Source organism: Grammomys surdaster, unplaced genomic scaffold, assembly GCF_004785775.1.
Source record: "Grammomys surdaster isolate TR1022 unplaced genomic scaffold, NIH_TR_1.0 202, whole genome shotgun sequence".
In the NCBI taxonomy this organism is placed as follows: domain Eukaryota; kingdom Metazoa; phylum Chordata; class Mammalia; order Rodentia; family Muridae; genus Grammomys; species Grammomys surdaster.
Genome location: NW_021604647.1, coordinates 1,246,073 through 1,261,490, shown reverse-complemented (window position 1 = coordinate 1,261,490; position 15,418 = coordinate 1,246,073). Strand labels below are relative to the sequence as shown.

Sequence of the window (15,418 nt, the reverse complement as noted above, 5' to 3'; positions counted from 1 at the left end):
GCGTCCTTACACCACTGCTCTCCCACTCACACGCAGATGCCCAATGTATTCTTTGCTCAAATACTTACTTCTGACATGAGTATTTATTATTAATCCATTCTTTTTCAAAAAGGATTAACATAATATATAAAAAGCAACATTTTAGAATAGTTAAGAAATAATGTGTTCATATCTTCCATGAGAAGAGAACCCAATTGAAGAGGTCTCAGAGCCAGGATCGCAGCACACAGGCCACAAGCCTACCTTTTCCTCCTCACTCAGAGGGTCTCCAAGTTCATCCTGAGAGAAATCAAGGAACGCCACAGAGCCGTCCATGGAGCACACCAGGATACCCAACCCATTCAGAGTCCTGAAAGAGACAGCTGTCAGCAGCCTAGGTGGACAGTGTATCTGAAGTTGCCACAGGAAGATGCTCAGAGAGGAAAGGGGCAGCCAAAGAGGGGCAATAATCACAGCCTTTAGTGCCCTTTATGGCTAGGTACCAGTGCAGAGAATCTCTTACCAAATTTTCTAAGTTTTTAATTTCTGTTTTCTGCTATAAACCTACAGAATGTCCAGTTTGTCCAAGCAGACATGTCCCTGTAATAAACCCTACTTTTGGTGACACTCTCACAGGAGCAAGGCAGAGATGCTGCTACCTGAGTAGAGCGCAAACTGCACCTTGGGGCTGCACTGCCAGAGGGAGGTGACCAGGCTGCCTGGCTGTAAGTAGCAACGAGGTCTCAAGATGGAGTAACCAATGCACTATAGTAAGAATCCATCTTACCAGGAAATATCCATGATGGACTTGTCAAACAGCTCATGGATGACAACGAGAGGCCGTTTCAAACATGTGAGCTACAGGGAGAAAAAAGTTAAAATTAATGAAATCACTGAGAACCAGCCTGTGCACTCAGTTTAACCATCTTTATGCGCCCAGGAGTTTTGGTGACCTCCACTAACATACAAGGCATAGTCAACTCAGTCGAGATACAACTGCCAAAACCAAAAGATGAGGATATCAAGGCCTGACAGAAATTCACTCTGAAGAGTCTGGCAGGGGGACAACTTTGTGTTCATTCAGCAATAGCAAAAGCAGAGATCTACCAAGCAGGATGAGACAGTCTCAGAAAGAACCTAGCTCGCCTTCTCTGGGCACTGAGCTTTGGTCCACATTACTCAAGGATCCTGAAAATAGTTACATACGTCACTCAGGCTCACTTCTGTGTGTCAAATAGTTCCCAAGCACACACCAGTATAAACATCCCTCAGTCAAAACACAAACTGATAAACTCTACTGAGAGCTGGGGAGATGACTCAGCAGGGTCAAGGGCACTTTGCTGCTCTTCCAGGACTTGAGTTCAGTTCCAGCTCCCACATCAGGCAGTGTACAACCACCTCTAACTCCAGCTCCCAGGAGATACGATACCTTCTTCTGGCATGGCATGCTCACATTTAGGGGTACAGGAGGCAAGGGGAGAGAGACTCTAAAAAAAGCACGCCAAAGACCCAGAGTGAGTGTGAAGAGAATGAGACCTGGGTTCCTTCCAGCAACATATTTTTCTGTACAAATTATAATGCATGTAGTCTGAGGGTAACTTCCAAATACATAACCTCAAATATATTCTGCTTTTGAAGAAACTGTTTTAATTTTTTTTAAACTTGTGTGTGTGTGTGTGTGTGTGTGTGTGTGTGTGTGTGTGTGTGTGACTTTCATGCTGGCTAGGACCACAGTTTGCAATGCACAGAACGTTAGCCTCTGATGATAAGAAATTTAACCTTTCAAAGCCCTAACTTGGAAAACTATCACAATTCACTCTCAATCCATCACTGAATATATGCTGAGAATCTGCACAATGGACACTGAGTTAGGTCCAAAGAGGCTTAAGACAGCACCTCCAAAAGCAACACAGCATGCCAGCTATGGCCCTGACAGCTGAAGGAGATGGTCTAGGTAGGGTCAGGGTGCTGTCTCTTGGCCAGGTGCGGTCTCAGTGCATCTTCCTAAACAGCAGGAAAGCCTGCATGCTTCTGAAAAAAAGCTGACCAGAGGCACAAAGTAAGGCATACACTGTGCACCATCAAAAACAGTGGGGCTCTCTTTTTTTGAATCCTCCAGACTCACTGTCTTCCCAGTCCTTAACCTACCCTGCAATCAAAGCTCAGGCACTTACCCAGACAGAGAGTGAGCGGTCCTTGCTGCCAACAGCACAGCAGCAGTATGGGCAGCTGGGCTTTGCAGAACTCCCATTCTTCTGTTTCTTCTTGAAGATTTTTGGGTTGAATTTCTAAAGCCAAATAACCACAGTTAAAATAAGTAATCAAATACCAAGATGTCCTACAAGTACAAGTACTCAAATGTACTGGGAAGTTTTTGTCAACTTGACACAAACTAGAGTCTGCTGGGAAGACTCTCAATTGAGGAACTGCCTCCATCAGACTGGCCTTTAGATGTATCTGTGGGGCATTTTCTTGATTAATGATTGATGTGGAGGACCCAGCCCACACCTGGGCAAGTGGTCCTGAGTTGTATAAGAAAGAAACCCAGTAAGCACATCCTTCATGGTTCCTGCCCTGACTTTGCTCAATGATGGACTATAATCAGGATGTATAGTCCAAATCCTTTCCTACCCAAGTTGCTTTTGGTCATGGTGCTGATTAGAGCAGGCAAAAAGTAAACTAGAACACCAAGCATCAGAAACACCAAATCTCCGCCCACAGATAGAAGAGTCTCTCAGACTCCAGGCTCGACACTGAGCATGCACAACTCAATCTTGAAAAGTACAATGAGAGACTTTGCTGATGATGCAATGAAAGCTCAAGACAGTCAGAAAATAAATGCAATGGTAAAGTGAAGACTGGAGACAGCACTACCACACACACTAGTTATGAAGCCAGCAGACAGGCCAAAGGAATAAGTGTTACTGGAACTGACCTTTTTAGTTCATCCTTGTCTGGCAGAGACAACCTTAGGACCTGAGGACAAGCTGAGCTTGCTAGGGGACTTCAGACACCAAAGCCTGCTCACTGCATCCTTTTTTTTTTCTTTAAATGAGTGTTCTGTCTATATGTACGTTGCTGCACAACTTGCAGTGCCTGTGAGGGCCAGAAGATGGTATTGGAGCCCCTAGGAATGGAGTGAGCTGCCACATAAGGGAAGCCAGAGAGACTAGCAGGAGGTCCTCTTAATTCTTTCTCCCCTGGCCATATCTGTTTGTCTTACTGATGGACAATGACCTCCTTAACTATCTGCCGGCATGGAGAGCCGATTCCCTGAGATACCTCACAGGTGCTTTAAGAAAGACTAGGCACACAAGTGGATCAAGAGGGTAGAGCTCTTAGAATCGTAGAGGAGTACATCTACAGGTAGAGAAAGGGTAGCTACAGGTAGAGAAGGTTCCCTCCAGAGGGCAGGCAGGAATGACCAGATACTGGACAAGATGGCAAGTGAATGTGTGTGCTCTGAGCTTGACCTTCTACTACCACTAGTTAGGCTTGCAAAGTTTTGTGGGTCCTGATAAGGTGAGTGTTACTTTCTTACAGAGCAGCTGAGGACCATATAAAAGAAAGATACAGAACCACTGTACTAAATATGAAATCAGTGATTGCAAACATTTATCAAGAAGGCCCTAGTCACAACAAAATCCAACATAGATTCCCAACACAAAACAATTCTAAAGAAGCAGTATTTTATTTTATTCCCAAAAAAATTTTAAGGTATAATGTATTACACTTACTTATGATCAATTTTAAAAACATGTAATCTAAAGCCCATTTCAATCAGGTTCACTATCATCAACCTAACCATCAATCTCTTATATTTGGTTATGCTACATTAAAAAAAAAAATCCAGATTCTAAGGGGTTACTTGTAACTCCTTAATAGACTGACTTGGACAGTTTCAAGACATTCTAATTAAAATCACTCAGTATGGAGACCAATCTCTCATGTCTAAAAGATGAGCAAAGGCTCTCTGGATACATGGACTTAGCTATAACTTGGTGGTGATAGAGCAATTGCCTAACACCAACAAAGCTCTGGTCTCCAACACCATAAAACAACAAAGACTGGATGCACACACCAGTACTCTCAGAACAGGCTGCTGCTGGGTGTAGGGAGAAGCACATCATTCCAAGTGTACCCAGAATGCTCTTTGTTCACAGAACTGGGCAAGGGAGCACCTACGGCCAGACATAAAGGCTAACACTAAGGTAAAATATTCCTAAGACTGATCCAGAAGACATTTACCATTTTAAAATTTATCAAATATAAAACAATCCTGCCGGGCAGTGGTGGCGCACGCCTTTAATCCCAGCACTCGGGAGGCAGAGGCAGGCGGATTTCTGAGTTTGAGGCCAGCCTGGTCTACAGAGTGAGTTCCAGGACAGCCAGGGATACACAGAGAAACCCTGTTTCGAAAAGCCAAAAAAACAAAAAAACAAAAAAACAAAAAAACAAAAAACAAAAACAAAAACAAAAACAAAAGAAACAAAAACAAAAAAACAAAAAAAAAAACAAAAACAAAAAAAACAAAAAAAAACAATCCTACATACATATTCCATTTTACAAACATAGTCTTAAAATATTTAAGCATGCTTAAAAATGAAAGATGCACCATAACATGCTAACTCCTAGAGCCTAGCACTCAGACTCCATGAGACATAACCTTGGAAAGATACCTTTGGGAAGCTGACACTCCCTAAGCTGACACATGTAGGTCACGGCAGACGGCTGGGGATGATAGTACTCATTGATAGCTAGGATTTCTGAGGAACACTTACCACAACAGTCACAGCTTTCCTGTGACCCACGAAGTCCATGTTGGTCTTCCAGCCCTCTCGTTCGATGATCTGAGCAGTGGGGCCAGAATTATTCATGGCATGGGCAGATACCAGGTAATGGCCATCAGGTGACCAACTAAGCCGGAGCACATGCGTCGTTCCTCCACACTGTAAATAAAATCTAAGCTTGAAAGGAGTTCAAGAAAACTCTCACCTCAAGGATAAATCGAACTGTGATTTACAAATGTATGTTCACGGGACAAGGACCATACTTCTGCCTGAACTTTTTATTTATACTCTCTTCAGGTGGCACACCAGAAATAGCTTTCTGTCAAATGAGTATGGAAACTGTGACATTATCCACTCCCTGCTTACCCACATGACTGAACATAAAACACCAGAAGACCGAATCTGCAAAGATCATTCCTTTAGTCCACCAGCTCTGCATGGGCCAAATCTACCTGCTTCTGTACAGGACCTGTTAGCCCCAGCAGAGAATATCTACAAAGCATCCCAAAAAAAAAAAAAAAAGGTGCTACAGACACTACCCACAAGCCAAACAGAAACATGTGCCTGTAGCACAGTAGATGTCATTGTTGTGCTACCCACTCCCTTGTCTCTCTCTACACTTTTAACTGGTGAGGACACCTGTAAAGAAGAGGTTTATATAAGTCTAATATACTATTAAGAGGCACAACAGAAAGACACTAGTCCTATATTGGCCTGAAGGTTGGTGCAGGTATTTCTTCATAGATCCTTCCTACAAAAAAAGAAAGGAAGGAAGGAAGGAAGGAAGGAAGGAAGGAAGGCAGGCAGGCAGGCAAGAGTTCCAAAGCCAAACTCAAGATCAGCTTGGGTCAGCCTTAGACCAGAGTTAAGATCTTATTTCATGCTCCCAGAGTATTAGAGCAAGACTGGGTGCTGCAGGAGCACCTCCTCACCCCTCTGTGGAGGAGGGCCTCAGGGCCCTCCTACAGCTAGTCTAGGAACCCAGCTCACAGAAGGCCTGTTCCTGGCAGTCAAGGCCTCAACATAGATGTGATAAGTACGACGGCCACATCCCCTACATCAGACAGCTGTGGGAAAAAAAGGTAGAGGAAGTAAAGTAAAACCTGGCCTTAGTCTTCAACCTAGCCCAGCAGCTGGTGTTGGCTTGGTAGAGCCGAACACATGATTTTAATTTTCATACTGCAACTGACCATAGCCAGTAAGCAAACACTTAATTGTTTTTGAAAATATCCACTCCTGTGTTCCATGTTTTTTGAAGTCTTCTCTGACATAACCCCCTTATCTAGGCTGTACCTGTAGTCTGGACACTACCGTCACCATAAGTATATAATTTACATGAGTGTCTGTATTTCTCACTGAGCAATGAGCATGAAGGGGAGAGAGCACATCACAATCTATTCTGACTTGTCTATTCCTGGTACTGCTTTATAGACAAGAGATACTTAACAGATGTCTGATCAATGACTGTCAACTCAGATTCCATATGAAATCAGAACACAAGTAGATAGTATAATACTACAGAAACTACTGCAGTCTGATCTCCCTCCATGGTATATATATAAACTGTATTCTTCCCAACAGAGAGGTCAACTGGCCTACAGTGGGACTGTCAATAAATAAAGCAAAAGCACAACCAATAACCTAAGACAGCCTCTTCTACATGACCATTCCACAAAGCAACTGGTGGAAACTCCCCAAGGTAAGAAAGCAGTCCACCCCCAAGTCAGGCACATAATGCTACAGGGACAACTCATAGGGTTTCTTTAGCTTTAATATCTGTCACTAAATACTCTAACAAAACAAGAAATGGTACCAAGAATTAACCAATGGGATCAAGAAGCTTCTGCAAAGGAAACCATTGGCACAACAAAAAACAGCCTACAGAATGAGAGTCTTTGCCACCTATTATTCAAACAGGATATTAATATCCAGAGTATATAAAGAACTAAAAATAGCTGCTGGAGGAATGGGAGTCAATTTTCTTCAGGAGTATAGCCACTGGTTGGTACCCAGGACCCAGTAAATAGCCCAACACCCATGTACATGCAAACAACACAAATTAAACTCAGAGGTCTATTTAAAAAAAAAGAAAAAAGAAAAAAGTCAGACAGTGGTAGAGCACACCTTTAATCCCAGCACTCAGGAGGCTGAGGCTAGTGGAGCACTGAGTTCTGGGCTAGCCTGATCTACAGATTGAGTTCTAGAACAGCCAGGGTTACACAAAGAAACACTATCTTTTTGAAAAAAAAACAAAAACAAAAACAGAAAAAGAGGAAGAGAAGAGAATGTTAGAAAAAAAGGTTAGAAAGGTTAGAAAGTAGGAGACAAGTTAAGTGAATATGAATAAATATACACGTGTATAGAGCTGTCAAAGAATAAATTTTAAAATGTTTTTAAAAGGAACAGTGAAAAGTAAATAATCCCCCCCATAAAAAAGTAAAACTGACAATAAATGAGCTAACAGAATGAAAGACCTCAAAAGAACACTTTTATATACTTTTAAAAGTGTCTGCTATCCTTAGCCATGTGAAAAACGCAAATTAAAAATACTTTGAGATTATACCTCACCCCAGTCAGAACATCAATCGTCAAGATCCCAGGCAGTAGTAACACATGCTGATAGAGACGTGGGGAAATAGAATGGTGATATAGGAACCAGCACACTAAGAGACAGGACACTAGATGATCCACCTTATCATTCCTGGGCATGTAGCCAACTCTACACCCTGCCACAGAGATGCCTACACAGCCATGTTTATTATAGCTGCATTACTTAATTGCCAGATGTCCATGAACAAAAACATGGATAATAAAAAATATGGTAGACTTACACAAAGAGGAACTGTATTCAGCCACACAGAAAAAAATCAAATTATGAAATTATCAGGAAAATTGCTAGATCTAAAAATTATTATACTAACCAAGGTAATCTACACTCAGAAAATTTCACATGTTCTCTCTTGGCTTAGAGAGTGGGTGGGTGTGTGGGTGTAGGTCATGAAACTAGAAGGGGACCACAAGATGGGAAAAGAATACTTAAGGAAGTATATAGCATTCAACAAAGCATAAGACATGGGACGTGCAAAGGAGGTTTTCAACAGAAGAGGATACAAGAGAGGGAATGGAATTCAGGGACGAGGCAGGAGGAAGATCAACAACAATAAATGATGTTTCAAAATGCAATAATGAATCCTAAAAGACTATATGCTAATTGAAAATACTAAAAATATAATAAAATATTTTTCATTCTAAAGCTGGCCATTGAACACTTCATCAGAAAGAAAAGATTTTTATCACCTAACTCATAAAACTAAAGCTCTGACCCCTAGACTGCACACACCGCATGGCCTGCACCATGGCCAGCTCCCTCTCTGTTCAAAAGTAGAGCAGGGGCAGAGGCCAAGCTCTAGACTGTTTCTAGTTACCTCATCAAAAGGTTTGGTGATGCTAGTCTCTAGCTGCCAGTCCAGCGTCCTCCATACCTTCAAACTTCGATCATCAGCTTGAGAGGCAATGTATTTACCAACGGGGTCCCAAGTCAAACCTTTGACTAAGCCAGAATGACCTCTCAGAGTTGCAAGAATTTCTGTGAAGGAAAAAAAAAGGTAAAATATGAACAAGGTGTTATCTATAAGAAAAAGAAAATAACCACCACATAGGAACGTAAGGTGTGATGGCCAATTAAATGGACCTGAAGGTACCTAGGCAGTCTAACTTGACCAACCCCACCCCTAAACACAAGCTGCAGAGCCCTGTGTTTCACCTCCACCAAGGCAAAAGCAAACTGAAGAAATGGCTACATCATGCAGGCCAGCATACGCTAACATGTGGAGGCCACACAAGACCCAGAAGAACAGTAACGTGGGTAGATGCTGGAGCCACAGCTGTCAATTCTGACCCCAAATCTTATCTGCAACAGGCTCAGATATATGTAACCTTTCTGATGTAAGCCTCCTTAGATAGCCCCCAGAGGCAGCAGGTCTATGAGCTCAAGAAGGCCAACATTTAGGGTCTTTTGAGTGAGTTATATGGAACTCAATGCCGAAGACACAATGTGCCTAAGACACCTCATTTGGATCTGTAGTCAATGCTATACCAGTCTCTAAAACTGCCCTTTCTAAGGCCAAAACAAGTGTCACCATACATGCTGGTAGTAGCTTCAGAAGGAATTAAAATGACTTAAATCCACTCAATGGGTGATGTGTTTTAACCCATGAGAAAAATGGGCCCTGGCTGTCCTGGAACTCCCTTTGTGGACTAGGCTGGCTTCAAGCCCAGAAATCCACCTGCCTCTGCCTCTTAATGCTGAGATTAAAGGCGTATGCCACTGCACCCAGCTATGACAAATATTTTACTAGTTATTAACTGTAACACTATACCAAATTACATAATCTCTCATAATTTTAAATATATAACAAGAAAAGCTACTCTCTTGCAAAACTGCGTTTGTGGTACCCCACATCTGCTGATGGCTTCAGAGATGGCCACTAAGCTAAGGCCAGAGCCCAAAGGCAGAAGGCACACATAGTATACATGGAGTGCTAGCATCTCTCAGTGCCCAACTGTCCACATGCCACCTTCATGAATTACAAAACACTCAAGCGAGTGCTCAGCTAGTTTTTCTTCAGCATAAATCTCTTTTTAAACATTAAACAAATATAGTTGATAAGGAACAGCAAAACTGGGTTGCTGACAAGACATTAAAATCCTTGACCACTTAACTTTCTGTGACTGAGATTAACAAGATGGACAACCCATTCCCCTTCCCCATCCTGTTCCACATTGACAAGTGGTACTGTTGGCAACAGGCCTTTTTGGTTGCTACACAGTAGGGAGAACCCCAGACCTGGGAACTTCACGGCATTCCAAATGACGACAGTGTTATCCACGCTGCATGAGGCCAGCCAGGCGTCATGGGGAGACCACGCTACATCCATCACATCTGGAAGAAGACAGGGTGTGATGGTAAGACCTCTTATCTGGTGTGCACTTAGCTGATGGTGGGCATGCTGCAGCCGCATTTTCTGTAGGCAGGTCAACTGACTCTGCAGCTTGTACTCATGAGTACACATAGTCTGAGACCCTAACAACTACTTTTAATTTTGTCATTTTCCAGTGAGCACAAAATTTCAAGCACTAAATTGGCTACAATGTCCCATGCTTTTTACAGACAAAGCAACTGAGGACACAGCCTGTGAAAACTTCTAAGTTATGTGGCTTCAAGCCCACATATTAGAACCACAACCTGAGGTTTTCTGCTTCTGTGGCCTCAAAGATGCTCTGTGGCCTGCTACCTTGTATTTCAGTCCATGCTGGGCCTTCTCCAAAACCTTCTCACCACTAGATGAAACAGTGGAAAGCATGCAGCAGAATACACAGGCAAATCAAGAACATAACTGTCTATGTGTCAAAGAGGCCTGTCCTCACTAATCTTCCAGGAACACCCCTTCTCTGTTGAACTCCCACAAAAACAAGCACCATTTGTGTCTTATTTTCCTTTGTCTCTTCTCCTTCCTTCCTTTCTGTTTTTTTGAGATAAGGTATCACATAGCTCAGCCTGGCCTAGATATACAGCCAACAATGACATGACCTTGTATTCCTGATCATTCCGCCTCCACCTCCCATGTGCTAGGTTTATTAATACAAGCTGCCATGGCCAGCTTATTGACCCTCATTTGTTTGTGACTCAGTTTTATTAGCTATAACATAGTATTTTTTAAATTCCTACCTTCTTAAGAATATTGTGAGGATGAAATGTGAGTGCTGCAGTAACACACTACCAGGTATGTCAAGGCACTAACAACCATCAGCTATGTTAGTGACAATGAGCACTCTTGCCCTGGTATAAAAAATGTGGTTTCACATATTCTTCTAATACCAATACCTGGTATAGTTAGTTGTCACCTAGTCTTTTCCCTGCAGGAACTTTTTTTAAGATAGAAGAAAAATATTCAAACTTAAATTGCAACTTTTTCTAGATTTTTTTAATGACAGCCTGCTGGATCGTCCTTCCCTTTGTTGCACTGTGTTTGACGGCACACAATTGATATATACCAAGCACATTTCATTTCATACTCTGTCTAGGAAATCTTCACAGCTTCCTTTGTATTTCTCTATATTCTATATGGAAACCATTCACTATTATAAATAGACCTAATCAATACTGAACACTAACTACCAGAGTTCTATTGTTTTGTTGAGATGGGGTCTTGCTTTGTAACCCATGCTGGTCTTAAACTCAATATTTTCCTAGGATAACAGATGTTTGTTACTGACTCTAGCTCTGTAGACCACTTTTCAAAGCCCTCTATGAGCTGAGCATAGTGGGTACATAAGACTAGGCTACATATCAAGACCCTATCTCAAGATAAGGAAAAAGACTTCTGTGCCTTTACATTCCTACATATATTTACTTCAAAACTCCCTTATTAGCAATGACGATTGTGATCATTTTTCCTTCTAGTTTATTAGGCACAATTTTCAATATAAGCTCATTTAGATTACTAGTAAAAAGAAATCTAAAGTAGTCTTTTTAGATTAATTTGCTCGTGTTTTATGACTGTCTACCGTGAAATCATTCTGAGCAGTGGATGTTAACGTAACAGTGTTTATTTGTTGAAAAAAACAAGAGCTTACAGCTCTGTAGGAGTAGGCACATAAGCTCCAAAATTTATAATGCTAAGTCTACAGCAGAAAAAAATGTAGTCAGGAGTCAGGCATGGTAGTGTACCCCCTTAATCCCAGTACTCAGGAGGCAGAGGCAGGCAGATCTCTGTGAGTTCAAGTATAGCCTGGTCTAGAAACTGATCTGGTCAAAGAGAACCCAGAAAATAGACATGATTTTCTTAGACTAATTTTCTTAGACATGAAATTCCAGAATAATGTTACACATATTATGCATCAACATCAACTAGTCAGTTCCCATACTGTAGAAGCTTAATAAGGTAGACTGTTACTACCTATCACAACTTTTTCTATTCTTGAAAGCAAAGCTAAATACACCACCTGCTAACCTTGAAAATGTCACCTTGGCTAGAGAGCAGATAAATATTCACTTCTATCTTAATTATCTAATGTTTTATCTCCTATTTATTTGGGTGTATGTTATATTTATTGAGGCTTTAAATTAATTTCATAAACAGCTTAATGGTTACTATGGGGCATGTGAAGAGAATCCATCAATGAGTCCATGTGGTACACAAAGTACTTCAATACAGTGAAGCCTTCTTCAGTGCTGTTTTATCCAAACCTTACAATGTGTCAAACACCACAGATACTATGAATACTCACTGTAACTGGACAGTGTAATATCTGTGCCTAGCTTCTCAGGTAATTCACACCTGTAATAATTTTCTCTGAACTCCAGACTTGGAGCTTGTCTTTAAACTGTCACACCACTCAGTCCCCTCTAGCTAAGATCAGCATACCTGAGCTCCCACCCCCTAACCCTACCCTTTATAATATAATTTCTGGTTGTTATTATTCCCACTATCATTCTAGCAATTCCAAGAGGACAATTCTTCCAAAACATGGGGCTCTAGGTTGCTTAAATTCACAATCCTCCTGCTACAGCTTCCTGAATGCTGGGAATAGGGATGTGTCACCAAGCTCAGTTTATCATTAGCTTTAAAGACACAGGATTCTGCCATGTTAAAGAAAAAAAGCTCTCTGTGAGCATCTTTTTAAAGGCATACTTATTAGAGAGTAGTGACGAATTAGCTAGTGTCCTTCTTAGAATGCCTACGATGACTAGGCAGCATAAGTCATCTAAATCTACTAGTAGGTTATAACAGACTTCTGTTGATTCAAATTCTTCTGCATGGATCAAATTTAATTATCATGCATTAACTTTTTGAATATTTTATACTCTAGTATTGCTATTAATGTTTCTATTTTTATTCAGGTTGCATATGTTTTCCTGTTATTTCCTATTGGGGTTTTGAAACAAGGATTCTATCTTGCTTTGAAGAATAAATACTTCTATATTCTGTAGAATGTTTCTCAAAACTTGAAATAATATGTTAATAAATAATGCAGAGTTGAGACTGCTGAGTGGTCTAATAATCCCAGATACCTGGGAGACTGGGGGAAGAAGACAGTATGCTCAAGACTGGCCTGAATTTAATGTATTCATGCCCATCGTGGGAACAACTATGAGACTCTGTCTCAAAAGCAAAAGCAAAAAGGCTAGGGATTACAACGTGAGGGAGTAGGTCTGAGGCCACAGATCAGAACCTATTGTAGGGGATCAGAACCAGGACCCATTTTGAATCTCCCTGGTCTCCAATTTTCTCACTCAAAGACTCAAACATGCCGGGCGGTGGTGGCACATGCCTTTAATCCCAGCACTTGGGAGGCAGAGGCAGGCGGATTTCTGAGTTCAAGGCCAGCCTGGTCTACAGAGTGAGTTCCAGGACAGCCAGGGCTACACAGAGAAACCCTGTCTCAAAAAAAAAAAAAAAAAAAAAAAGGACTCAAATATTTCCCTTTAGCATCAATTAAGAACTTTGGAGTTTGTTTCTTGCTTTTGTTTTTAGCTTAATGCTTAAATATTTTTCTAGATTATCATTTCTAATTCTGTCCTTTTGTTTTTTTCAACTCTAGTTAAATCTATCAGATATATTTTTTTTCACCTTTTGCTTTTCAAAGACCCAACGGCTTCTTAATCATCTATCTGCTTCTCACTGACATTGACAGCTCTACACAGACCTGCTACCGGAACCAGTGAGCACAAGTATGAAGTCTGCCACTTGAAAGGAGCCAGCCAACTTACCTGGTTGAGAGGCTCTCAGGGGAGGTAGCACAGGAGAGAATCGCACATCATAGCTCAGCCACGTCTCAGGTTAAGGGTCCCATTACACTCCTCACTTGACACCCTACCTAATCTTAAATACTGTGTCAAGCTTCAGTGAGGCCTAACTAGACTCCCTGTAAGTTGCTATGAAAATGAAAAGGGCAAATTACACATGCTTGTTGTTATCAAACATCAACAAAAGTTCCTGCTTTAGCTTTCTCAGTGAAATTTTCACTAAGGTTCTATCTTTGGTTCTTAAGAGATGAATTTAGCCTGTGTGTTGATATACCAGAACACAGGAAGCAGAGGCCAATAGAGTTCTGAGTCTGAGGCCAACCTCAGACTACATAGTAAGTTCCAGGACAGACAGCCAGGCCACATAGGGAGGCCCTTGTCTCAAAATAAAACAAAACAAAATAAACCAAAAAGATTCATTTCTCCTTTTGGAGTGTGATGAGATGACTCAATAGTTAGGAGCATATCCAGACAGCACTTTTTTTTGTTTTGTTTTGGTTTTGGTTTTTTGTTGTTGTTGTTTTTCGAGACAGGGTCTCTCTGTGTAGCCCTGGCTGTCCTGGAACTTACTCTGTAGACCAGGCTAGCCTCAAACTCAGAAATCCACCTGCCTCTGCCTCCCAAGTGCTGGGATTAAAGGCGTGTGCCACCACTGCCCGGATCAGACAGCTCTTATATAGTACCCAAATTCAGTTCCCAGCATCACACTAGACAGCTCACAATTGCCTGTAAGTCCAGATACAGAGGATGGGATGCCCTCTTATGACACTTCCAAGGGCATCTGCACTCAATGCACATACCCACACGAACACATTATTTTTTATTTTAGTTTAGTTTTCTGTTGTTGTTGTTTTTATTTGGTTAATTAGGTGTTGTTTGTTTGTTTTTGCTTTGTTTTGGGAGATCAGGATCTCACTATATAGCCTGGGCTAGCCTGGAATTCATTATGTGGACCAAGCTCGTCTTGAACTGATAGAGATCTGCCTGCCTCTACTTCCTGAGTACTAAGATTAAAAGCATGCACCACATGCTTAGCCTGAACACATAATTTATAATGAAGTATCTTTCAGAGATGGGTCAGCAGTTAAGAACACTGGCTGCAATTCCAAAGAACTCCAGTTCAATTTCCTGCACCTATATTGTGGCTAACAATCACCTCAGACAGCAGGATCTAACATTCCTCCACAGGCACCACACACACGTAGTACACAGACATATACCAAAAAACCTTCACGCACACAATATAATCTTCAAAAATATTTTTAAGAAATTCGCTTATTCACTTAAAGTTTAAAAACTCTGCTGAACATACACTACCAGTGAATTGTAACCTATCCCTATGACCTTGTATTCTCCTCCTCGAGTTCCAGGCTTAATCCTAATGGGTTCCTGTTGTTCTTGTTTTGTTTTGTTTTTTGTTTAAAAAAAAAAGGAGTTCCTTTCCTGCTGCACCACGGCCTTCTCCAAAATCTGAACTGTATACATGTGGATCATGGTATTTGGAAACTAAAGTGCATGGGCTTCATACAAACCAGTCATCTTTCTCTTCAGCTTAAATCTGTAAAATATGACTCTTTCCAAACTAAGCCTATTTGAACCACTTTATGAGCATAGTCAAGGACAAGTTAAGAAAATTTTCAATAGGATGAATGAGATGGCTCAGTGGGTAAAGATGTTTGCTACCAAGCCTGACAACCTAACTTTGATCCTCAGAACCCACATGGCAGAGCCAGGGGACTGACTCTGGCAAGTGTCCCCTCACCTCTACATGTTCATGTGGTATACATGCTCATACACACAAACAGGTCAATGTATGTATGTATGTATGTATGTATGTATG

General features: G+C 41.4%; 1 protein-coding gene across 2 annotated transcripts in view; it reads right to left on the bottom strand.

Annotated features, from left to right (window-relative positions):
- LOC114623794 (protein HIRA) overlaps positions 1-15,418 on the bottom strand; it is an 81,501-nt gene that overhangs the window by 45,716 nt on the left and 20,367 nt on the right. For both annotated transcript variants that reach the window (XM_028770495.1, XM_028770496.1), the window contains 6 exons: positions 9,616-9,711; positions 8,195-8,355; positions 4,761-4,928; positions 2,154-2,267; positions 767-837; positions 244-349 (listed from right to left, as the gene is read on the bottom strand). In XM_028770495.1, the coding sequence (XP_028626328.1) occupies positions 244-349; positions 767-837; positions 2,154-2,267; positions 4,761-4,928; positions 8,195-8,355; positions 9,616-9,711 (716 nt within the window). The remainder of the gene's footprint in view (positions 1-243; positions 350-766; positions 838-2,153; positions 2,268-4,760; positions 4,929-8,194; positions 8,356-9,615; positions 9,712-15,418) is intronic.